General features: G+C 35.4%; 3 protein-coding genes across 3 annotated transcripts; 1 reads left to right on the top strand and 2 right to left on the bottom strand.

Annotated features, from left to right (window-relative positions):
* Positions 1-13221: 13221 nt before the first annotated feature.
* Positions 13222-16540, top strand: LOC120202147 (protein NETWORKED 2D-like). Its single transcript, XM_039202626.1, has 2 exons — positions 13222-13381; positions 13552-16540. Exons 1-2 carry the CDS (start codon positions 13222-13224, stop codon positions 16389-16391), a joined length of 3000 nt encoding a protein of 999 aa, XP_039058557.1. The 3' UTR covers positions 16392-16540.
* A 159-nt stretch (positions 16541-16699) lies between these two features.
* On the bottom strand, positions 16700-18358 carry LOC120202140 (nicotinamidase 1-like). The gene is made up of 5 exons (XM_039202621.1): positions 18152-18358; positions 17879-18062; positions 17663-17796; positions 17400-17585; positions 16700-17081 (listed from the first exon to the last, which is right to left on the bottom strand). Exons 1-5 carry the CDS (start codon positions 18341-18343, stop codon positions 16983-16985), a joined length of 795 nt encoding a protein of 264 aa, XP_039058552.1. The 5' UTR covers positions 18344-18358; the 3' UTR covers positions 16700-16982.
* Positions 18359-20890: 2532 nt separating this feature from the next.
* Positions 20891-22993, bottom strand: LOC120202168 (receptor-like cytosolic serine/threonine-protein kinase RBK1). The gene is made up of 8 exons (XM_039202641.1): positions 22966-22993; positions 22424-22843; positions 22081-22338; positions 21786-21940; positions 21613-21692; positions 21384-21519; positions 21161-21310; positions 20891-21078 (listed from the first exon to the last, which is right to left on the bottom strand). Exons 1-8 carry the CDS (start codon positions 22976-22978, stop codon positions 20920-20922), a joined length of 1371 nt encoding a protein of 456 aa, XP_039058572.1. The 5' UTR covers positions 22979-22993; the 3' UTR covers positions 20891-20919.
* Positions 22994-25036: the final 2043 nt, after the last annotated feature.

The raw sequence follows: 25036 nt of genomic DNA, 5'->3' as shown, positions 1-25036 counted from the left end.
CATTCCCATGCAATCATATAGACCATTCATATTAATTCCTATACTTATCACAATACATGTATTCATACAATCATTTAACACATATTGTAATATATATCACATACCCAAATCAAACATATGCCTATGATCATAAATTAATGCATTCTAATATAGGAAATAGACTTGTCGCAAGTCTTATTTCCATTAAACATCATAAACTAACTTGTATGCACTCACCTGGCCTCACTAGTTCATTTCAATCTCTTATCTTCCCTTTTTATCGATCTTACTTGTCAATGATTCCGGAACTCGTTTAGGCTCTGAATCTACATAATTATACATTTTAAGACAATTATTAGATACCTACACCTTGTAATTTGATACTAGCAACTTAAACGAACTTATTAAACCAATATTTACAATTTTCCTTTAGGGGGAATCGGTTCCCTACTATGAGGGTATCGATTCCCTCATGACATTATGGAAATTTTGTTCGTTTGAAGGGGTATCGGTTCCCCTTGAATGGGTACCGATTCCCCTTGCCCAGAAATCATATTTTTGAGCTCGAAATTCACTTCATTTCAGTTTAAACCTTCATATTTTACTTCCTTTAATATTCCTAACTTCCATACACATATTTAAACTCATTTCTATTCCATAATCACTTCTTTAAACCCAAATTTCCATCATTTACATGGCATTCAAGAATCACACTAAATTTTTCAATGTGTTCTAATTCCAATTCTAACACTTCATACTTCTTAATTAGATTGATGACAAGTCAAATTCATCCATAAAACTTCAACAACCATACCATATCAAAATTTCATCTTAAAACTCATATTACAAATTCCTTCTTAATTCCTTTATCTTATTGTTTAAATCCCATATAAGCTTTCCTTAAGCTTATTTAATACCCTTTCAATTCTTCCATAATTACCATTTAATCCACTATCAAAATATTACACTTTAAATCCCTAAACTTTTCAATATTTCCTAAATTGATCACCAAATTCTGAAACTTTTCAATTTAGTCACTAACCCGGTATTACGGATGTTACACCTAGGGTCTATGATACATAAAGATGGGGGTGTAGATGAAGATGTTACACACCGTATAAAGGCGGGATGGCTAAAGTGAAGGGTTGCTACTGGAGTTTTGTGTGACAAGAAGGTGCCTCTAAAACTAAAGGGAAAATTTTATAGAATGGCAATAAGACCAGCGCTGCTGTATGGATCACAATGTTGGGCAATCAAGAAGGATCACGTAAGGAGGATAGAGGCCGCAGAAATGAGAATGCTTCGATGAACATGTGGTAGGACTCTGTGGGACATGACACCTAACTCTGCTATTAGGATGTACTTGGGGGTGGTGTCTGTATCCGAAAAATTGAGGGAGGGAAGACTACGGTGGTTTGGGCATGTCCTTAGGCGATAACCGTCGGATGCGGTCAGGAGGGTAGAGTCGATTGCAGTCAACGGTGTCAGAAGGAGAGGACGACCAAAACGGAAGTGGGAAGACTGCTTGAGATCTGATTTGAAGGAATTAGCCCTTACCGAGGACATGACCTCTGATAGGAAAGTATGGGGACTTAAGACCAGGGTAGTTGAGTAGTGCGGTTCATAGCCATAGGGTGTAACATCTCTGTCTTCTTTTTAATGTCTTTGTAGTACTTTCCATGACTTCTACTTTATACATGTTTCTGTCATTGAAATGTATGAAGGCTTAGAACTAGGGTATCGGAGTAGTGTTGCCTTAGTTTAAGAATTAACTCATTTGAATTTATTCCTTCTCGTAGCTTGCTATTATTGACTTCTGTGTATCATTTCTATTCATGTTTCCTCTTTTTAAATTTAGCTGGGTCTTACATTTTCAGTCTATAGGCAGAGATTTCTATGTAGGGAATTATTTGCAGGGAATTATTTACAGGGATTACTCCCCATTACAGACGCACATATCAAGACTGCATATGAAGACTGTTCATCTATGTATTTATTTATTTATTTATTTATACACGCATTTGCATCTTATATTTATTTTTAATTTTCTGACTGCCGGAGGTCTTCCACGGAAGCTGCTCTCAACCTGGCGTTGGGGTCAGCATACTACCCTACCTCCTCTTTACCCCATTGTATATGGGAAACAGGGTTTTGTTGTTGTTGTTGTTATAACCTAGAGGCTGGCGTCTATAGACATAGGCATTAATGTGAGATATTATCGAGCATATTCCGATCGAGATGAAAACCACAAATGTTTACTTATCAATATGCTTGACTTCTGTCACCCTCTGTTTAGTCTTTTAGACCTCATACACTGTCTGCCTGCATAACTTATCCATGGTCTATGGAAAAAGAGAGAGAACCATTGTAACACCCCAATTTAGGGGCTAAATTTAAGAAATTATAAAGTGATGGATTTAATTGGTATTTTGAAAGAAACAGTGGATTAAATTGTAAAATTTCAAAGTTGACAGACCGTTTTAAGAAGTACAGGAAATTCAGTGTCTAAACTCATGATTTTATCATTTTTTAGGATTTAATATAAATCCCCATTTCCTGTGTATTTCTGCAGAAATACACTCATATTTCCTCTCCCGGTCAACAACTTTCAACTCCGATCTACTCACCGTCCGAACCTCCGATCGACGAGCCGAAACTACCATCGTATTCGTTGTCGAGCGAGGAACAAAACCCCTCAAACCTTTCGTCGTGAATCGTCGCCGTTCGTCGTTAATTTCAGTCGGAAGTATCGTCGGTAATAACTCGATTTCAATTGGTTTTTCGTCGATTCACGACGATCCGATGATCTGTTTACGACACCTCCCGCACCATCGTGTTCCTTGCATCGTTTCGAGTCTGCCGGTGTCATCCTTGGTCTCCGTCGACGGCGACGTGTGAGGAGGTGAAACAGTCAAAGTTTCCGATTTGTTGAAATTGAGCTCTCCGCCGTTCAAAAATGTGAACCGAGATTTGACCGGTTATAACCCGACCCGACCCGTTGACTGGCGTTGACCACTGTTGACCAAAACTTCGACGGGCTTTGACCGGGCATTAAACGACCTTTGACTTTGACTGAGTATACCTATCCTGACATTTTTCGACGTTCCAAATCCGATTTCGAAGTCTGATTTTTGAAATTCGGACTCGAAGGCCTCGAAATTGGCAGTCAAAGCAGTTGACTTTGATTTTTACTGAAAATTTCAAATTTTCGAAAAGTCATATTTTATGCTTTCGACGGTCTGAATCCGAATCCGAAGTCCGTTTCACCAAATTCGAACCCGGTAAGCTATTTTTCACTAATTTATCACTCGATTCGATCTGTTTATCGTAATTAAGCTCCGTTTTTTATATAATTTATGTTGATATGTATCTGAGGAATTATTGTAAGTTGAATTAAAGATCGAGGGCAATCGAATGGAATTTTTATGGTCGATCAGTATGTCATGGAAATCGAGGTAATACTTTACTACCTCTTTATGCTTTATGGAACATGTTGATAATGGATAAATGCAAGGACATATATATGATTGGTCTATTATGTCTGTTTGATTATGGATGGATTCAAACCGAATACGATTTAAGTGATAAATTAGTTTAAATTCTATTGAATTACATATTCTATGATTGAGTGATAAAGGAATCAGTCCTGAATATGTGAATTATAAATTATCTCATTAAAGGTATTGTATGATAAATTATGAGAATACTCCGGTTTGGTAAAATTATGAGAATACCCCTATGTTGTAAAATGACAAGAATTGTCCTTGGAAGTTGATTAATAACTCTGAAAATACATATTGACCTGATAAAACTACAGATGTGCATAAGAAATGCTAGTTTGCTTAGAAAATTTGGATAATCGGATTTTAACCCCAAGAGGGTTTGTGCAAGATATTAGAAGTCTGTTAAGGAATCATTTCAAGATCAGAGAATGTTCGGGAAAGCAATTAACCATAGGATCTCTAATTATGATTATTTTCGTTAAGAATTAATATTGAAATTATCTGGTTAAGAAATTACAAAAATGCCCTTGAGAGGTAAAAATAGTCTGAGTTGACCCTGAATGAGAAGGTACTTTAAGGATTCATACTTAACTCGATAAATTACAGATTTAATTATTAAGATCATGCATTTGTACAGAAAATTCCAGATAACCTGTTAGCAACTTCTGAGAAGGCAATTGACATGGAAATCTCTGAGTTAAGAATAAATTATCGAGGGTGCTCTTTTGTCAGAATTTTTCGAAAAGACTGGAAAAGATGATATGTTTGAATTAAATAATAAGTTGGATCAGTGAAATGACCAAAAATACCCCTGTAATGGAAATGACTCAAGAATATCACCAAGCTCAGGAATGAATAGATATCCTCAAGCTTTGAAATGAATGGAAAAACATTGAGCACCAAAATGACCAAAATGCCCTTATGGCCTACACTAAGTAAATATCATGGATTAATTAAGGAATCCAAACAAACATGGGTGTTGTACTACCCTTAAAAGTTATGGAACTCAACTTAAGTGACTTGACCAACGCTAATGCTATGTCAGTACCTGTATAGCATATTTATCACTCGAATCCTGATTCGTCTCCTCAAGTTCAGATAGATGATAATTCTGGAAGTATTCAACTTAGCTCAACTCTAGATCGCATTCGGTACTAAGAAGTGGATATTCGTTAGACAAATAAACTACGAATACCAAATTGAACTAAACGAAAGTATAACTTGTATCTGAAATTCAGAAACGTACTATTTACTCTGGAAAACTCTAAAGTAACCGGAATATGATGGACTACTAAATGAATTAAGTAAACTTAATGACAGAGAATTTAATAAGTTATTGGATGAGTCTGAGAATACCAATGCACTTGTATGGTGTACGATCCCTATGGATTATGAACCAAGAATCAAATATGTCATCAATTCTTGATATTGTTGTAATGTGGAAAGGAAGTAAAGATTATGGGGATACATGTTTGATTCCTTAAGGTATAGCCAGCGATGATTATGAAGATGATCAATGGACAAGAATTATTAGTATTAAAGAGTGAATACCCTGGAAGGGCACTGAATGAACTTGTCGACATGCATTAATCTGGGAGTTGTGTAACTCGAGTTGTTTGGTAATCTGATTGATTGACACAAATAGTAAATGTCTTGAATGTTCGTTTCTACATTTTCATCTCAAATCATTTCGTTTATGTCTGAACACACAAATATTATAGAAGGAAAAGATTTTGAATATTCCATTTGGTTCAATTGGGCTAAAATCCTATGAATTCAAAGTATATCCCTGAATACCCCTGATTGTTTGGATAATGGAATCACTCTCAGTAAATCTGAATCTAGAATTATTTTGTATAAAGATTCCTGAACACCTTCCTGATATACCTGAATCATAGTGGGATTCTAAAGTATCAATTTTAAATGTCTGATTTGAACGACTAGTAATTGAATCCTTTTCAATAGGACCTCATTCATGGAATATGATCAAAAGACATCAGTTTCATGTTATCTATGATGATAACTGCAAAATGCTTCTGATAAATATTGAGATTTCTCTAGTGTGTTCCTTATATTTTAATAAATTGTTTTGTTGTTTTAACATGAGGTACACTAAAATCTATGATTACTATTTTATGGATGCACAGACTTAATGGTGATGGCTTATGGATTTGTATCACGATATAAATTGTGTCTTGGAGATACAGATTTGTAAAGTACAACTCTGATCAAGCTAGAATATTTTTATGGACCTAATGTGACTCTTAGGTAGGCTCTACGGCCCTGAGATCATTCTCGGGTAGGCCCTGCGGCCCTAAGATGTATTCTTAAGTAGGCTCCATGGCCCCGAAACTTTTCTTGGATAGGCTCTCAGGCCCTAAGATGTTCCCTTAGGTTAACTCTTTGTACGATGGTTTTAAACTACGAGTTTAAAAAGCTCAACTACAATATGATTTATGAGATTTACTGAGCTATCATTTGATAAGTATACCTATTATGATTTTATTGTACTGTTGGAACACACTAGACATCCTATTCGATCTCTTGAAAATGTCATACTATAAATACTTCCTATGACCTAAGAACTTCATGGCTTCTATTCGATGAACTACCAGTGGAACTTCAGATTATCCAAAAAATTTGTATATGTCTGATTCAATAAGGAAATTATGGCTTTTCATTTATCTGCATGTCCTTTAGCATCATCTGGTAGTTTTGTATTACTGAGCTTTCCGAAGCTCACTCTATTACTCACTATTGCAGGTTAAAAGAATTGTACCAGTACATCTATCGACATCAATAAGGGAGTTCTTCCAGCGTTACTTACAGAGTATGGTACATGTGATTAGGGGGCATGTAATTGTATTTTGTTTTATATACGAGTCTGAAAATCTATTTTTATTTCTGAATGTTGATAAAGCAATTATGGGTTACATGTTTTAATAAAACTTTTAAATTTTCCCCTATTTTTATAGTGGATCACTCCGGTGGCCCTAATGTGACACGTCAGATCAGATCGGGTTATCCTCATCGGTCTGAGGGGGTTATATTTAATGGTATCATAGCTATGGTTTGAGTCAAAATTTTCAAGTTAGACCGGCCGGTCGAATGTCAAAATATGTCTGATCAGTACATGCCCCTAGACTGCAATCGTACCTTTCTGAGCCGAAACTCCAGGGCTGAGTCCCTATCTGTAACGAGTAAACCGAAGTTTCTATCCGTTAAGGCTATACTTGTACAAAAAGAAATACCAGTAACATCTGTCTAAATGCCGTAAAGTACCCCCGAGCCATGTGAGAGTTAATTATCCGAGAAATGCTAACTCGACTCCAGAAATAAAATTGGGATATGCTGCTACTTTATGATCCTATTCTCATGACCAAGACTGAATTGATTACTCAAGGGAATTTTCGTTCATATTATTTTATTGAAATGAGAGAGAGTTCTGCTAAGAATGTATACTCAACTGGTTAAGGATTAGTGGAGGATTTGTATTTCTATAAGAGCTACATGAAAGATATGAAAGAACTGATAGAAGTTTTATTTCTGCAATTATGTGACAAGAATGAATTTCGAGGACGAAATTCTTTTAAGGAGGGGAGAATTGTAACACCCCAATTTAGGGGCTAAATTTAAGAAATTATAAAGTGGTGGATTTAATTGGTATTTTGAAAGAAACAGTGGATTAAATTGTAAAATTTCAAAGTTAGCAGACCGTTTTAAGAAGTACAGGAAATTCAGTGGCCAAAATCATGATTTTACCATTTTTCTTTAGAAGTTAATATAAACCCCCATTTCCCCGTGTATTTATGCAGAAATACACTCATAATTCCTCTCCCGATCAACAATTTTCAACTCCGATCTACTCACCGTCCGACCTTCGATCGACGAGCCGGAACCACCATCGAGTTCGTTGTCGAGTGAGGAACAAAACCCCTCAAACCTTTCGTCGTGAATCGTCGCCGTTCGTCGTTAATTTCAGTTGGAAGTATCGCCGTTTTAAGAAGTGCAGGAAATTCAGTGGCTAAACTCATGATTTTACCATTTTTCTTTAGAAGTTAATATAAACCCCCATTTCCCCGTGTATTTCTGCAGAAATACACTCATAATTCCTCTCCCGGTCAACAATTTTCAACTCCGATCTACTCACCGTCCGACCTTCGATCGATGAGCCGAAACCACCATCGAGTTCGTTGTCGAGCGAGGAACAAAACCCCTCAAATCTTTCGTCATGAATCGTTGCCGTTCGTCGTTAATTTCAGTCAGAAGTATCATCGGTAATAATTCGATTTCAATCGGTTTTTCGTCGATTCACGATGGTCCGGTGATCTATTTACGAAACCTCCCGCACCATCATGTTCCTTGCATCGTTCCGAGTCTGCCAGTGTCATCATTGGTCTCCGTTGATGGCGGCGCGTGAGGAGGTGAAGCGGTCAAAGTTTCCGATTTATTGAAATCGAGCTCTCTGCCGTTCAAAATTGTGAACCGAGCTTTGTAAGTATCTCGGAATCGCGCAAAATAATTTTTAAGAATTTTTTCGTGATTTTTAGGTAGCCGGAAGGGGCCCCACGCGTCGCCACTGCGCGTGGGGATGGTCCAAATGACCTGTTTGATCGGTTATAACCCGACCCGACCCGTCGACCCGTTGACTTGATGATTGGCGTTGACCACTGTTGACCAAAACTTTGACGGGCTTTGACCGGGCATTAAACGACCTTTAACTTTGACAGAGTATACCTATCCTGACATTTTTCGACGTTCCAAATCCGATTCCGTAGTCCGTTTTTTGAAATTCAGACCCGAGGTCTCGAAATTGGCAGTCAAACCCGTTGACTTTGATTTTGACTGAAAATTTCAAATTTCCGAAAAGTCATATTTTATGCTTTCGACGTCCTGAATCCGAATCCGAAGTCCGTTTTGCCAAATTCGAACCCGGTAAGCTGTTTTCACTGATTTATCACCCGATTCGATCCATTTATCGTAATTAAGCTCTGTTTTTGATATAATTTATGTTGATATGTATATGAGGAATTATTGGAAGTTGAATTAAAGATCGAGGTCATTCGAATGGATTTTTTATGGTCGATCAGTATGTTACGGAAATCGAGGTAATACTTTACTACCTCTTTATGCTTTATGGAACATGTTGATAATGGATAAATGCATGGACATATATATGATTGGTCTATTATGTCTGTTTGATTATGGATGGATTCAAACCGAATACGATTTAAGTGATAAATTAGTTTAAACTCTATTGAATTACAGATTCTATGATTGAGTGATAAAGGAATCAGTCCTGAATATGCGAATTATAAATTATCTCATTAAAGGTATTTGGATGATAAATTATGAGAATACTTCATTTGGTAAAATTACAAAAATACCCTATGTTGTAAAATGACAAGAATTATCCTTGAAAGTTGATTAATAACTCTGAAAATACATATTGACTGATAAAACTACAGATGTGCATAAGAAATGCTAGTTTGCTTAGAAAATTTGGATAACCGACTTTTAACCCCAAGAGGGTTTGTGCAAGATATTAGAAGTCTGTTAAGTAATCATTTCAAGATCAGAGAATGTTCGGGAAAATAATTAACCATATGATATCTAATTATGATTATTTTCGTTAAGAATTAATATTGAAATTATCTGGTTAAGAAATTACAAAAATGCCCTTGAGAGGTAAAAATAGTCTGAGTTGACCCTGAATGAGAAAGTACTTTGAGGATTCATACTTAACTCAATAAATTACAGATTTAATTGTTATGATCATGCCTTTGTACAGAAAATTCCAGATAACCTGTAAGCAACTTCTGAGAAGGCAATTGACATGGAAATCTCTGAGTTAAGAATAAATTATCGAGGGTGCTCTTTTGTCAGAATTATTCGAAAGGACTGGAAAAGATGATATGTTTGAATTAAATAATAAGTTGGATCAGTGAAATGACCAAAAATACCCCTGTAATGGAAATGACTCAAGAATATCACCAAGCTCAGGAATGAATAGATATCCTCAAGCTTTGAAATGAATGGAAAAACATTGAGCACCAAAATGACCAAAATGCCCTTATGGCCTACACTAAGTAAATATCTTGGATTAATTAAGGAATCCAAACAAACATGGGTGTTGTACTACCCTTAAAAGTTATGGAACTCAATTTAAGTGACTTGACCAACGCTAATTCTATGTCAATACCTGAATAGCATATTTATCACTCGAATCCTGATTCGTCTCCTCAAGTTTGGATAGATGATAATTCTGGAAGTATTCAACTTAGCTCAACTCTAGATCGCATTCGGTACTAAGAAGTGGATATTCGTTAGACAAATTAACTACGAATACCAAATTGAACTAAACGAAAGTATAACTTGTATCTGAAATTCAGAAACGTACCATTTACTCTGGAAAACTCTAAAGTAACCGGAATATGATGGACTACTAAATGAATTAAGTAAACTTAATGACGAAGAATTTAATAAGTTATTGGATGAGTCTGAGAATACCAATACACTTATATGGTGTACGATCCCTATGGATTATGAACCAAGAATCAAATACGTCATCAATTCTTGATATTGTTGTAATGTGGAAAAGAAGTAAAGATTATGGGGATATATGTTTGATTCCTTAAGGTATAGTCAGCGATGACTATGAAGATGATCAATGGACAAGAATTGTTAGTATTAAAGAGTGAATACCCTGGAAGGGCATTGAATGGACTTGTCGACATGCATTAATCTGGGAGTTGTGTAACTCGAGTTGTTTGGTAATCTGATTGATTGACACAAATAGTAAATGTCTTGAATGTTCGTTTCTACATTTTTATCTCAAATCATTTCGGTTATGTCTGAACACGCAAATATTATAGAAGGAAAAGATTTTGAATATCCCATTTAGTTCAATTGGGCTGAAATCCTATGAATTCAAAGTATATCCCTGAATACCCCTGATTGTTTGGATAATAGAATCACTCTCAGAAAATCTGAATCTAGAATTATTTTGTATAAAGGTTCCTGAACACCTTCCTGATGCACCTGAATCATAGTGGGATTCTAAAGTATCAATTTTAAATGTATGATTTGAACGACTAGTAATTGAATCCTTTTCAATAGGACCTCATTCATGGAATATGATCAAAAGACATCAGTTTCATGTTATCTATGATGATAACTGCAAAATGCTTCTGATAAATATTGAGATTTCTCTAGTGTGTTCCTTATATTTTAATAAATTGTTTTGTTGTTTTAACATGAGGTACACTGAAATCTATGATTACTATTTTATGGATGCACAGACTTAATGGTGATGGCTTATGGATTTGTATCACGATATAAATTGTATCTTGGAGATACAGATTTGTAAAGTACAACTCTGATCAAGCTAGAATATTTTTATGGACCTAATGTGACTCTTAGGTAGGCTCTACGGCCCTGAGATCATTCTCGGGTAGGCCCTGCGGCCCTAAGATGTGTTCTTAAGTAGGCTCCATGGCCCCGAAACTTTTCTTGGATAGGCTCTCAGGCCATAAGATGTTCCCTTAAGTTAACTCTTTGTACGATGGTTTTAAACTACGAGTTTAAAAAGCTCAACTACAATATGATTTATGAGATTTACTGAGCTATCATTTGATAAGTGTACCTATTATGATTTTATTGTACTGTTGGAACACACTAGACATCCTATTCGATCTCCTGAAAATGTCATACTATAAATACTTCCTATGACCTAAGAACTTCATGGCTTCTATTCGATGAACTACCAGTGGAACTTCAGATTATCCAAAAAATTTGTATACGTCTGATTCAATAAGGAAATTATGGCTTTTCATTTATCTGCATGTCATTTAGCATCATCTGGTAGTTTTGTATTACTGAGCTTTCCGAAGCTCACTCTATTACTCACTATTGCAGGTTAAAAGAATTGTACCAGTACATCTATCGACATCAATAAGGGAGTTCTTCCAGCGTTACTTACAGAGTATGGTACATGTGATTAGGGGGCATGTAATTGTATTTTGTTTTATATACGAGTCTGAAAATCTGTTTTTATTTCTGAATGTTGATAAAGCAATTATGGGTTACATGTTTTAATAAAACTTTTAAATTTTCCCCTATTTTTATAGTGGATCACTCCGGTGGCCCTAATGTGACACGTCAGATCAGATCGGGTTATCCTCATCGGTCTGAGGGGTTACAACCATGATGTATGCATATGAGCCTGCTGGTAATAGATGACAGTTGCAGTGATGCTAACTGGTGGGACGTCGAACTTTCGATAACATGAGGATCATAAGGCCAAACATGGGATTAGTGGGCTCACTACCCCTCAACAAAAACATCAGTTAGTCAAAATTCCGCCAGGCAGTGGTTGAAGGACATCAAAACAGACATGGGCAAAGGAAAACCGAAACAGTCCATATATACATATCCTGCTCCTGATTGCATGGCTCAAGCCCTATAGGTTATTTGAAAGATATGATCAAGGAAGCCAAACTACCCTTTCCCATTGATATAGTAAATAGGCAGCACGAATCCGATATTTAGCTCAGTTGTTTCATATAGTCAACCTTCCGAGGTAGAATCTAATAGGTTTGAGATTTGATTTCCATTCTTAGTGAGAACATTGTGTGGTGGGACATTTTATGATAATCAGAAGCAAATATTGATACATGCATGAGACAATCTGATGAAATATGGGTCCAAAGTCAAGGTTTTGCCCAAAGCTGTAGCCTTTTGTTGTATGCCGGAAACTAGTTTTTCATGTCCTGGTTTCATGCTAGGGAGGTCGACTGATTTGAACTTAGTTGATGATCCATATTGAAAGAAGTTAAAAAAAAATAGTTGATGTTAAAAACTTAGATCCGCTAAAGCCAATGTACCCCCATCAACCTGATAACAACATACATTAGTGTTCTCTTAACATCACTCCACAAGCGTCGCTTTGGCCGAGTGGTTAAGGCGTTGACTGCTAAGTACATGGGATTTTCCCGCTAGAGTTTGAACCTCTCAGGCGACGATACTTTTTAAAAATTTGTCAAGAAAAAAGCTGTTCAGTCTTTAAAAATGAGATTCCAAGTCGGTGGTTCGACATACATATTACTATATTAGGCAACTTTATGTTATAGTATAAAATTTCAAATAAATATTAAAATTATTAATAAGTTTTTTATTTAAATTTCTTAAGAATAAATACATTTAATCATTTGGTTATTTATTTTTATTTTCTTTTATGTTTTTAGGTTATAAATTCTACATCCATTACTAACATTACTCTTCCTTTTCTTAAAATTAAGTTTTCATTTCTAAATAAGATTAAGACTAAATTTAAAATTTATTAAAAATAAAATTTCTTGATACAAAGATGTTAATTTAGTATAATTATTCATATCATATGATAAATGTGTGATTTTGAATGAAATTTGCAAGGTAGAGTGGGCAGACTGCCACGTAAAACTTTTGAACTGTACGCTAAAGTTACAATGCCAAACACTGACATTTTTTCATGGCTTATTTTAATACGAAGAAGAAAGAACAAAGGACGCCTCATTTGTTGCCATAAACAAAACATCCGGCCGAAGTTCTCTCCTCTCCATGATCCCTTAACAAAACCAAAGAAACACCCGGATTTCGTTTCTTTCTAGATTTTCATGATTTGTCAAAACTAAACAAATTCGTTTCTCCTCTTATTCCTTGATGCTTTCCATGTCTTCTCCTTGTTCTATAATTATCTTGCATGCTTTTGTGCCTCTTTCACAAATGCAAAGAAATTAGAAAGTTTGAAGGATTTGAAGGGGAAAAAATGTTGCAAAGAGCTGCCAGCAACGCTTATTCATGGTGGTGGGCAGGCCATATCAGAACTAAGCAATCAAAATGGATGGAACAAAGCCTTCAAGGTAAGTTTTTTGTTAATAATTTCTGGGTTTTTTTATCTTTGCTTTTCTTATTTGATTGGGTTTCAAATTTATGAAATTTGATGGAAATAACACATTGTAGATAGGTAAACAGAGTTTCATCATGAATCCAGCATCTGTACCATCTATGAAAATTACAATTTGAATTGCAGATATGGAGGAAAAGGTAACGGCTGTGCTTAAAGTCATCGAAGAAGATGGAGATTCCTTTGCCAAGAGAGCAGAAATGTATTACAAAAAGAGGCCGGAATTGATTCAATTTGTGGAAGAATTTTACAGGGCTTACCGCGCCTTAGCCGAACGGTACGACCACATATCAACCGAACTACAGAATGCAAACAACACTCTTGCTTCCGTTTGTCCGGAGCGAGCACAGTTTGCAATGGATGACGAAGACGAAGATGTTTCACCCACATTCTCAAGGAAAACACCAGCAAAATCTAAAGGCAATGTCTCCGGGATCCAGGGCCTTCCTGTAAAAGATTTGAAGGGTTTGATATCATCAGCTAAAAGGAAAACAGAACCCAAGCGACCGACGAAAGCCGCTACACATGCAGTTCCTAAATCCGGTTTGACCAAGGCTGAGGGACTTGAGGAGATTCATAGCCTTCAGAAACGAATCCTGGCATTGCAGACTGAAAAAGAGTTTGTTAAGGGCTCTTATGAGAGTGGTCTAGCAAAGTACCGGGCAATAGATGATGAGATAAAAGAATTGCAAGAGAAAGTTTATGGTTTGGTAGATGAATTTGGTGAAGGTAGGGTCATTGAAGACGATGAAGCTAGAACCATGATGGTAGCAACAGCTTTACAATCGTGCAAAGGGGCAATGACTCGGATGCAGGAGCAGCAGGAGAGATCGGTCTTGGAAGCAGAAGTGGAGCAGAAAAAGATCAAGGATGCTAGGGAGAAACTGGATTCTCTCAAGAACAAGTTCCTCGTAAACGAAGGTAGTCAGGTAGAACCATCTGATGGAGATAAATCGGGAATAGTAGCAGAAAAGTCGAAAATATTAGAAAAAGAGGTGAGTGATGCTACCCAAAAGAGTAAGGACGTGGAGTCCTTAAGACAAAAGATAAAGGAGCAATTTGAGGTTGGCCTTTCTGAATCTCTGACTGTAACAGAAATGGTGGAGAAGGTTGATGACCTAGTGAACAAGGTCATCAGCTTAGAGAACGCGATTTCATCGCAGACGGCTCTTGTCGAGAGACTAAGAGCAGAGAACAATGAGCTTCAATGCCAGATTCAGACCTTGGAAGAGGATAAGACCACATTGGCTGATGGGAAAAATGATTTGAAGAACAAGATAATGGAGATGGAGGAGAAGTTTCATGGGATCCAGGATTTGAATCTGCATTTTGAAGACCACAACAACAATCTCCAAACTCATTTTACTGAAGCGCATTGTAATCTTGATCACCTTTCGGAGAAGGTGCATAGTATGAAGCCAGATGAGGAGTATGAAAGAGAGAGGAGCGAGGATAACAACACAATGCCGAAGGAGATGAAAGCAGGCCAGGAGTTCGTGGTAGCCAATGCATCAGAAAGGGATAATTCTCCTGCTGAAGTTAAATCCACAGTAGAGTCTGAAGAACAAGAGAGGAGGAATCCAGATGCAAGTCTGGGCTTCAAAAATCTGCAGTCTGCAAAACAAGCAAGGTTTGTGGTATCCGGTTCACCGTCCAAAGAGGACTCTGGGACTAAAGTGGCATTGCCAAAAGAATCAGAAGCAAGGGAGGAACTGAAATTACAAGAGGACTCAAAAAAACATGATTCTGTTAAAACTTGTAAGCCTTCAGAGAAATGTGAAGACTTGATAGCAGACGACAAAGTCGGTGCGCAAGATCCTTTGCTGACAGTGGCTACTCTAGCTCAAGTTGAATCAAAAGAACAGGAAATAGGGCAAGGGGATGAGCCAGACTGGACGCGGTTGTTCTCGAAAGGAATGGGAGACAGAGAGAAGACTCTATTGACTGAATATACCGCAATGCTTCGGAAATTCAAGGACACGAAAAAGAGGCTAGAGGAAGTAGAGGCAAATAACCAGAATATCGTGTTTGAGATTATGTTGCAGCTAAAGGAACTGAAGAGCACTAATTCCTTGAAAGATGAAGAGATTCAATCCTTACATCAGAAATTAAGCCATTTACAAACAAGTATTGGTGAAAAAAACAGTACTGATTCTGAGAAACCAGTAGTGACTAAAATCTCAACAACACTGCCACCAGAGGTTGAAAATGTTGGACCGACGCTAGTTAACCATTCTCCAACTACTTCAGAAATTGAAGAAAAGTTCAGGATGAACATCGATGCACTGCTAGAAGAGAACTTGGAATTCTGGTTTAGATTCAGCACTGCATTTCATGAGATTCAGAAATATGAAACTAGTGTGACAGACTTAGCGGCTGAAGCATCAAAACTTGCAGAAAGACTAAAGAAAGAAGAGAATACCGCTAAAAAATGTACATTAGTATCGGACGTGCGACCATTATACAAACATCTTACAGAAATACAGAATGAACTGAATCTCTGGGTGGAAAGCAGTGTTTTACTGAAGGAAGAACTGAAGAAGCGGTTTTCATCTTTGTGTGAAATTGAAGAAGAGATAACAAAGGCTTTGAAAGCAAGTGCTGAAGATGACGACTTCAGCTTCACAAGTTACCAGGCAGTGAAATTTCAGGGTGAGATTTTGAACATGAAACAAGAGAATAACAAAGTTGCAGATGAACTGCAAGCTGGTTCTGATCGTGTTACAGCACTTCAGATTGAAATCGAGAGGAGTCTGACAAAGTTGAATGAAGATTGTGAACTTTCTGGATCAAAGATCCATCAAGGTAGCCGAATGCAACAGTCACGTAGTTGGTCTGGAGTTCCTTTGAGGTCATTTATATTTGGTGCCAAACTGAAGAAGGAAAAGACATCTATTTTTTCCATCGTACACCCTACGCTGCATCGGAAGTTCAGTAGTTCAAGATCAGGAAGTACCAAGAAATAGGTAAACGGATTGGTTGCCTGTGTAAAGTTATACTATAAAGTCACCCCCTCCCCTTTTCTCAAAGTTGCTTTCTTCCTTTTAGTGATACTCTCACAGAATGCAGCAGTTTTTCTTTTCTAATTTTTTCGTGAACAGTTAAAATCATGTTTTCTGTTGGTTGTAGGTGTTTCATTTCATAGTATGTACTTACAAATATAGTAGAAAAATACATATATTTGTATCCTCCATTCTAAAAAAGCACTCAGATCAGATAGGGGTATATGTTTACGTTTTTCTTAGATTTCCATGTATTTGGAGAGTCCTTAGAGGATTATATCTTCATATCCATATCTGAATATGCATTGAACACGAGCCAAACAAAGGAATTTCAAGAAATACGAAAAGCCGAAACAGCATAGATACCTGGACTTATACCACACAACTGTTTGACTGAAAAACTGTATTACTTTCAATATGAACTTTCTTGTTTCAGTGGAGATATTTAACCTAGAAAGAAAAGCTATTTTTAATAAAATTGCTGTTATTTGCCTAGTATAATTGCAGAGAGCTTCAATTCACGCACAGTAAGCTTTTGCAGCAGTCTTAGATGTCTTATGAACAGGTCTCTATTTCAACAGCAAATGAGACCTCTGATACAATTCTGGCTCCCCTTCCCTTAGCAATGTATAGACCTATGTGATGCATAAGATCCTGCCACAGAAATTTTTTCAAAAACATTTCCTATCAATAAGAAAACGAGCAGGCCAAGGTTCATTTTTTATTATTATTACTTTATTTTATTTATATTTCTTTATGTGATTGATACTACTTTCTAGGAACCAAAACGTAGTTTGAATCAGAAGTAAAATATCAGCTGTTAGTTAAAAACATTGATCCAAATGAACAAGGATAGTTAAACTTTAATAAGGATTATAGAAGCAACACAATATAATAAGACATTGGGTGCAAAAACTGGTTTTGAACATAAAAATTGAACCAAAAACAAGGGCATCAGTGATTTTGAGGTACCTGTGGATGAGCCACAGCACCATCGATATCTTTGGCGACATGAACTGGAAGATCGAAAGTTGCACACGCACCGGAGTAGACGATCACATCCTCGAGTGGGGTAAGCATCCGGCGATTTCGAGCAGACAGAGCTGAACATACAAAATCCAGTACACATATGTCTGTACATATGCCGACAACCAGTATCTTCAAATCCAAACAAGTTATGTGAGAATTAGACAGAAAATGTTATATAGCAAAGAGAAACAAAGTAAGAGACATACAGCTTTAATCTGATTCTTATTAACCCAATCTACAAACAAATTGGAACCATCTTTCTCAACCGAACCAAGGAAACCATCAATGCAATCTTTGCATCTAAGCGTTGCATTAGCCTCGTTTTCAAGCCATTGGAGATCTATAATACATAAACATGGATGCCACTGAATTCATCTAAACAAAAAGGATCAAACAGAGTAAACAGTGGTGATATAAAGTACCAGGAACCAATCTAGCTTCATCAGTTCCAGCGATGCAATGAGGAGGATATGGAGGCTCGGGAATATCAGGATGATGGGTATCAAGGAAAGCAAAAACAGGCCATTTTTTCTCACAGAATAGCCTGGCTAGTCTCACGGATTCTTGGACCATACAAGATATTTGCTTATCAGGTTCCACTGGAGCCTGTATGAACAAGAAGCGAACCCTGAATCCCTAACGAGATAACATAAATGATGAATTTTGTATATATTTTATGGGAATTAAAAAGGTACCAGATTTCCGGCACCAACGGTGCAGAAGCCATTGACAAGATCAACAAGAACAAGACCAGTCTTAAAATCTTGAGAAACAACCAAAGACGATTGTTCAACAGGAAGCTCCTTCTTCAACAGATCAATGGTCGCTGACACCATTTTCTTTGACCCAAAGGTACAATGAATTGGAAGAGGGAAGATTATCGGCATTTGTGTTTGCTCAGCCTCAGTTTTTTATACACGGCGTGGAATGGCAAAGTCAAAATGATTCGATGGCTACAGTTGGATCAGGAAACTTGGACGGGTCACTAAGATTTTCTTAAAATACTCTAATTGTTTTCATTATTAAAAGGGTAAAATACATGTTTAGTACTTCAACTAATTCTTTGTTCTGTTTTGGTATCTAAATTTTATTTCCTTAAAAACTATACCTAACTTTTATAGTTTATGTTTCATATCGGTATCCTGCCATTAAGACATAACACTGATGATGATGTGTCGTCATAAGATAATGCTATATCATCATTACAAAAATAAAGGGTAAATTACAAGTTTAGTAACTAAACTTTACTCCGTCTCTTATTTCACTCATTGTACTTTAAATCTTTTTAATTTCCTCCATGAAATAGTTAATTTCGTTAAAATGAGCAGTTATATAGATGCAAAATGACATCATTTTGGTGAAAATTGTGTTTTTTTAAACGGTGTCATTTTTAACACTGTTAACTACTTAATCACAGAGTGACCAAAATAGGATAGAGTAAAATTCAGTGACAAAAAAATCTAATGTATTAAGTTCAGTGAGAAAATTGAAATTTTTTAAAGTTTAGTGAGCAAAATAGGAGAGAGAGTAAAATTTAGTGATGAAATTTGTAATTTACCCAAAAATAAAAATGTCACGTTTTCAACAGTTATGTTAATTTTTTTAACGGCTGGGTATCAAATTAAAACATAAACTAAATATTAGGTATAATTTTAGAAAGTATAAAGTTAGGTACCAAATAGAATAAAAGCAATACTTTAAATACTAAATATGTAGTTTACCCTTATTAAAATTTTTAAAAATATAAAATAATCATTAAATTTTTTAGAAAATTATAAAATAATAACAATATCATTAACTATAATTAAGACATGACGTAACATGTTAATTCAATAATCAATATTTTTTTCTCTCTTAATGTGATTAAAATTTTATTTTAATACTTTTAAACAATAATTTTATAATCATTTAAAAATTTAAAAAATTATAAACTCCTTTAATTTTTTAAAATTATAAAATATTTTAAAAATAAAAATAAAAATCCCTTTTAGTTTTTTTTTCACGGACTATGAAAGGGAAACTCGATAAAGAGCATTTTCATGTTGGGATACCTTCTCATATGGTTGTCTTATTTATGCTCAGATTTTATAATTTAAAATTTTTAAGTTCAGATATATTATATGTGATTTTATTGGACACTTATTGGACAGGTTTTTCTTTTTTTAGATTTTATTGGAATAATAATGTAACTTATTGGACAGTCTTCTTCCACTTACAGTCTTACTTCCTTTGTCCTTTCCCCCCTCATCAAGCATCTGTAACTTTAATTAAAAGCAACTTATTGGACACTCTTCTTCCACTAACTCCCGTTGTCCCCCTATGTAACTTTAATTAAAAGCAGCTTATTGCACAGTTTTCTCTAATAGAATTGCTGATTATAAAGTGATGTGTGCTTCCACTAACTATTTTACGATTAAAATTAAGTTTACGAGATTGAGTTTTTGAATTGGATCAAAATTTACGTTTATAATTAATAGGGCAAATTACGGGTGTTATTTTATGGACTCCTCAAACTATTAAAAATTATAAAATGGTTACTTAATGATAATAAATTATTAAATTTAATTCATCAACTATTAAAAGTTACAAAATAGTCACTTAATTACTCATATATTCCAAACTCGTCATTTTTCGTTAAAAAATTGATAACCATATGAGTTTGACGTTAACCTGCTGATTGAGATGTGATAAAATTATATTTTAATGATTTCTACTAGCACCGTAGTTGCTTTCAAACACTGGTTCGATGTCATATATTCCAAGCACTGGCTTGAAGGTACAATGTAAACATAGAGTCAATCTATAAAATATAGTTCAAACGGTCCTTGGATCAGATTTTATCATATCGTAATTAACAAATTAACGTTCAGCTTAGACGATTGCCAATTTTTTTAAAGAAAAGAACGAGTTTGGAACATATGAATTGTCAGAAAATCATTTTATAACTTTTAATAGTCGGAGTACTTAAAAAATAATATCCTATGGTCGAGGGACCATTTTTTACTTTATCCTAATTAATATTAATTAATTACAAAAAAATAATAATTGGAGGGTCATAAAGGAAAGCACAAGCGTGAAAAGCATGGATAGAGAAAAAGATGTAAAGCAGGCTAAAGTCATAGTTTTCAACTTGGCTGCCCCTTTGCATTTGACCATTTGCTGCAGGTTCACTAATTCTTCAAAGCTCAAAAATTAAATAATAAATAACAATCAAACGGGTTTTATGACTCATATTTAGGATGTTAGTTAAAAAAGAATGTAACTTTCTTTGTTCAGAAAATTTGGGACATTGACAAAATAAAGGTGGGAGTGGAGCTTTAGACTTGTTTGAAAATTCTTTCTCATGGCTGTTACTGCATTTTCTTTTTGATCTTAAGTGCCAAATTTTGTGAAACAATCTTCAATGCTGCCTGTTTACATTTACACCCACCCATACTATATATGTTTCAAACAAGTACATCTTTCACTCCATAACCAGTTGCATATGGCGATTCAAGTCATTCAGGTAGCTGGTTCTACTATAATCTTGCAAATCAAAGCAGTCTGCAATTACTGTTTTCCCACCTCCAGATTTCCTGTCGCACTCTAGGTGGCTTTCTTCGTTCTTCAGCAACTCGACAACCTGAAAATAGAAACGTTTCCGGCGTGAACTTTATGGCAAGACAGAGGGAGCAAAAGGAGATGCATTTAAATCTGTTTGGTACCCTTATCATGTTTGGACGCATGCTGGCATTGTGAGTAATGCACACGGAAGCTGTTAACATTGCACGTTTCATTTCACTTGGATCGTAATCGTCTCCTAGTCGAGGATCGACCAGTTCCCTTACTTCGTTTCTTTCCAGGAGCGGTTTTGCCTGTAAATGAAACAGAAAACAAGTTGTTCGAATGCTATTGCTAATTGAATGACTTCGGGTGCAGAAGATGTACCCAAATCACAAGGCTTTGTCTGGCTGAATCGACTGCACGTCGACCTGTTATTATCTCCAGCAACAGAACTCCGAATGCGAACACATCGATCTTTTCATTAACAATTCCGTGCATAAAATACTCCGGAGCTAAATACCTGCAAACATTTGCCTCACATTTATGACTTTTATGAAATCACCAATGCTACTAACAAGTTGACTGCAGAAAGAAAAGGAACTGTGTGCCTAACCCGAATGTTCCTTCAATGGGATGGACAACAAGGTGAGGCCAATTTTCCGGGAGCCACTTTGCCAAACCAAAATCTGATATCTGCAACGAGAAGTTGAGTGTTTTTTCGACCAAATAGTATAAACTTGAGCTATTTACAATGTAAAGATATACATATCAGAGCATCTAAAGCACCTGAGCTTCATAATCTTGGGTGAGCAGAATGTTCGAGGCTTTAATGTCTCGGTGTATAATGCGCCTCTGACAGTCGTGATGGAAATATCTCAATCCATCTGCTATTCCAATGGCTACCTTAAATCTTGTCTTCCAGTCTAGGCGCTCAGGTGAACCTGCAGATCGGGTTATTTCCCCCATTAGTGGAGTGGTTATGAAATCGTCGACCCGAAAGTATAATTACCGGACTAAACCAAAACAAGTGCAACCATTTTGGTTCAACTATTTTCTTTGTTTTCCCTTGATCAACTCATACCGAAAAGAACAGAAGAAAGGCTGCCATGAGGGGAATACTGAAGGACTAAGTGCAAATCTCCATCGATGCTGAATCCGATTAAGCGAGCTGCATTCGGGTGATCTATGTGAGCAATAATCCCAAGTTCCGATAAGAAATCATTCGCTCGATCCTCCTCTTGTTTCTCATTCTTCATTAGCTTCTTCACTGCTACAACTTGACCTTCAGGTAATTGCCCCTTGTACACCTCTGCATGCCCCCCTTTCCCGAGCAAATTCCCTGCAGAGTCAATAGTCAATTTGTCAATTTCATAACCATGACAGAAATTGAAACAAAAAGTTAAGATTAAAAAGCTGTTGCTTACCAGGACAAAAATGGTCAGTAGCAGCAGCAAGTTCCGAGTAGGTAAAATGTTTCCGTGATGGTTTAGGCACTGCCATGAGATCAATACCGACATCGTGTTCCTCAGAGGCATGGAGTTTTGTGAGCTTCGACCTCCTTGAGTTCTTCCTGGAAATATCATAACTTGGCAGCAGAGGAATAAGAGAGAAACTTCTGGCTGATTTCTTCTTAATATTTCCAATTAAATTCTTCCACTGCAAACCATAGGAATCTGGGTTCACTTTTGTTTTTGGGGAAAAAGAAGTAGAATTGCTGCTGCAGCTGCTGGTATCGGAGTCCGATCCCACCACAGGTATCTCCAGTACACATCTTGGCGATGGTTGATCGTTCATCGATTCACTTCTCGTCTCCAGTTCCGGGTTTTTATCTAAGTCCATCGTCTCTGCACCAACAAAATAAAAGTAAACCCATTTCACTTGAACATGAAAACTGTCGGGAAAAAAACGACAGGAATAAGCAGAGAGAAAACTACAGCCCTGAAATGAAAAAAGAAGCCTCAAGTACCTTCCATTGCCATTATTCAAGTCGCCAAAAACTTTCTATTTTCAATTCAATCTCCTCTGAAAAGGTTTTTTTTATCAACTCTGAAAGGGGTTCTTGGATACTTAACAAGCACACATATTCATGTTTTGAACCAAGTCATTTAAGATAGAGAGTGGTTTCCAAGGAGAAGAATGGTTTAGAATCGCTGCTATTTATACGCACTTTTTTTTTCCTTAAATTTTAAAAATATTCAAACTTTATTAAAATTAGTTAATCATTATTTTTTTTTAATAATATGAGATAATTACGATAGTAATATATATTTATAAAATTTTTAATTATTGAAAAACATGTACATCCTGTAAATACAACTGTTTGAATTTAAAATCTCAATGAAAAATAACACACTCTTTAATTAATGAAGTTACTCATAGATACAATTAATTAATTATTTCTGGGAAATATTCATCAATTATAAAAAAGTATAATTAAACATAATTAATTATTAAAACAAAATTTAATATGAGGAAGAACAAGTTAATTAATTTGAGAATTAAAATCTTATGGGACAGCATATGTTATTGTGAAAAAAATCCTGACCGTTGGTTTTTAGCGCTCGAGATTTCTGCCGCAACTAACGCTTGCAAAAGGGGGAGAGAAAAGTTAACGAACCCACCAACGGTTGGTAGCTATTAAGAGTCGTTGAGGGTGTTTTAGGTATTATACAGGAATGTCATTTTTATGTGGTTGGAATTTTATAATTATTAATTATAAAATCAATATTTTAATAAATTAAACATATGTATTTTTATTCATTATTTTTCCTTCACAGTAATTTTTTTTCTCATTTTATCTTAAAATTATTATCATTTAATAGGAATATGTTGCATCTCATATTTTTTATTTTAATTAATTTGAAGGATAAATTTAAGAAATAATTTAATATATATATATATATATATATATATATATATATATATATATATATATATATATTAAGAGAGAAATTATACAATACACTGTTTTTTTAGTTTTTACAGGATGGGAGGGCGGTAAGGGTTGATTGATCAATTAGACAGAAAACAATAAAGACAAAATTAGGGACATAAAAAGGGATGATACTTTTGTTAGTATTTAGATTTTGTAGGTCAAACTCTACCTTTAGTGAAACAAAAGAAAAGTTCGGAGCTTGGAATTTATTTGTTTATTTAATTTATTTCTACACCCATTCAAATATAGTTAGCAGCAGTCTCAATTAGCATCGGATGGCATGTTCACCCTTGAAAACATATTATAATAGACCACAATACAAAAACGTTCAAAAAACTGTAATTTTCAGAAAATTTTTAAATATATTTGACATTGAAATTTGAACGATGTAGGTTAAGGAGAGAGAGATTTGTAGATAACAAAGTATTGGGTAAATTATAAGATTTGTTACTTTTGTTTGATGTTATATATTTTTTCATCGAATTATAGAAAATTATTTTTTGATCACTTTAGTTTTATTTTATTAAGATATGATCTAAGTTAACTGTTGTTAGACCATTAACGAATTCTTGACGTGGAAACGGGAAATAAATAAAACAAAATTAAAATATAAGGAATAAAATGGAATTTTATAAAAAAAATAATAATAAAATGAAACGGTAAATTTCAAGAAGTTAAAGACGTTGTTAGAATCCGACTTAGGAGTACTAATATTAATAGATTTGATAGTACTAACTTAAAGTTTTGTAATGTTTGGGGGTATGGTTTAATCAATCTTTTTGTATAAGCTGTTCTTTAATTTTTTGTGATGTTTGATTGGTTAATTGATTGTATCTGAACTTTGGGTAATAAAATCAGAATTATCCCCACACAAAAATTCAAGAAGGCGTCCAAAATTCTCTTAAATTTGTAGGGGGCTGATGTGTGCTTGGTAGTAGGAATCTATCGCAATCAAACCCCAATTTATGAACACTTTTATGTAGTCTGCCTACCATTTAACTAATCAAAACTCCAAGACCTTGCTAAGTCAAACTATGAAGTTTTGGAGAAACTTTTTGGACTACTTAATGCCAGGAATTGATTGCGGCTCATCACATTCGAA

This window comes from Hibiscus syriacus, unplaced genomic scaffold, assembly GCF_006381635.1.
Source record: "Hibiscus syriacus cultivar Baekdansim isolate YM2019G1 unplaced genomic scaffold, ASM638163v2 tig00008262_pilon, whole genome shotgun sequence".
Lineage (NCBI taxonomy): Eukaryota > Viridiplantae > Streptophyta > Magnoliopsida > Malvales > Malvaceae > Hibiscus > Hibiscus syriacus.
This window is presented reverse-complemented; position numbering and strand designations above follow the sequence as displayed.

Bases quoted from the DNA above. Each gene is read 5' to 3' on its own strand.
- LOC120202147 (XM_039202626.1), top strand. From the start codon at position 13,222: ATGCTTTTGTGCCTCTTTCACAAATGCAAAGAAATTAGAAAGTTTGAA. The intron at 13,382-13,551 runs GTAAGTTTTTTG...TTTGAATTGCAG, and splicing joins GATGGAACAAAGCCTTCAAG to ATATGGAGGAAAAGGTAACG.
- LOC120202140 (XM_039202621.1), bottom strand. From the start codon at position 18,343: ATGCCGATAATCTTCCCTCTTCCAATTCATTGTACCTTTGGGTCAAAG. The intron at 18,063-18,151 runs GTACCTTTTTAA...TTGTTCATACAG, and splicing joins CCGTTGGTGCCGGAAATCTG to GCTCCAGTGGAACCTGATAA. The intron at 17,797-17,878 runs GTACTTTATATC...TATGTATTATAG, and splicing joins TGAAGCTAGATTGGTTCCTG to ATCTCCAATGGCTTGAAAAC.
- LOC120202168 (XM_039202641.1), bottom strand. The intron at 22,339-22,423 runs GTAAGCAACAGC...TTGACTCTGCAG, and splicing joins TACTGACCATTTTTGTCCTG to GGAATTTGCTCGGGAAAGGG. The intron at 21,941-22,080 runs GTATGAGTTGAT...CCCGATCTGCAG, and splicing joins CCTTTCTTCTGTTCTTTTCG to GTTCACCTGAGCGCCTAGAC.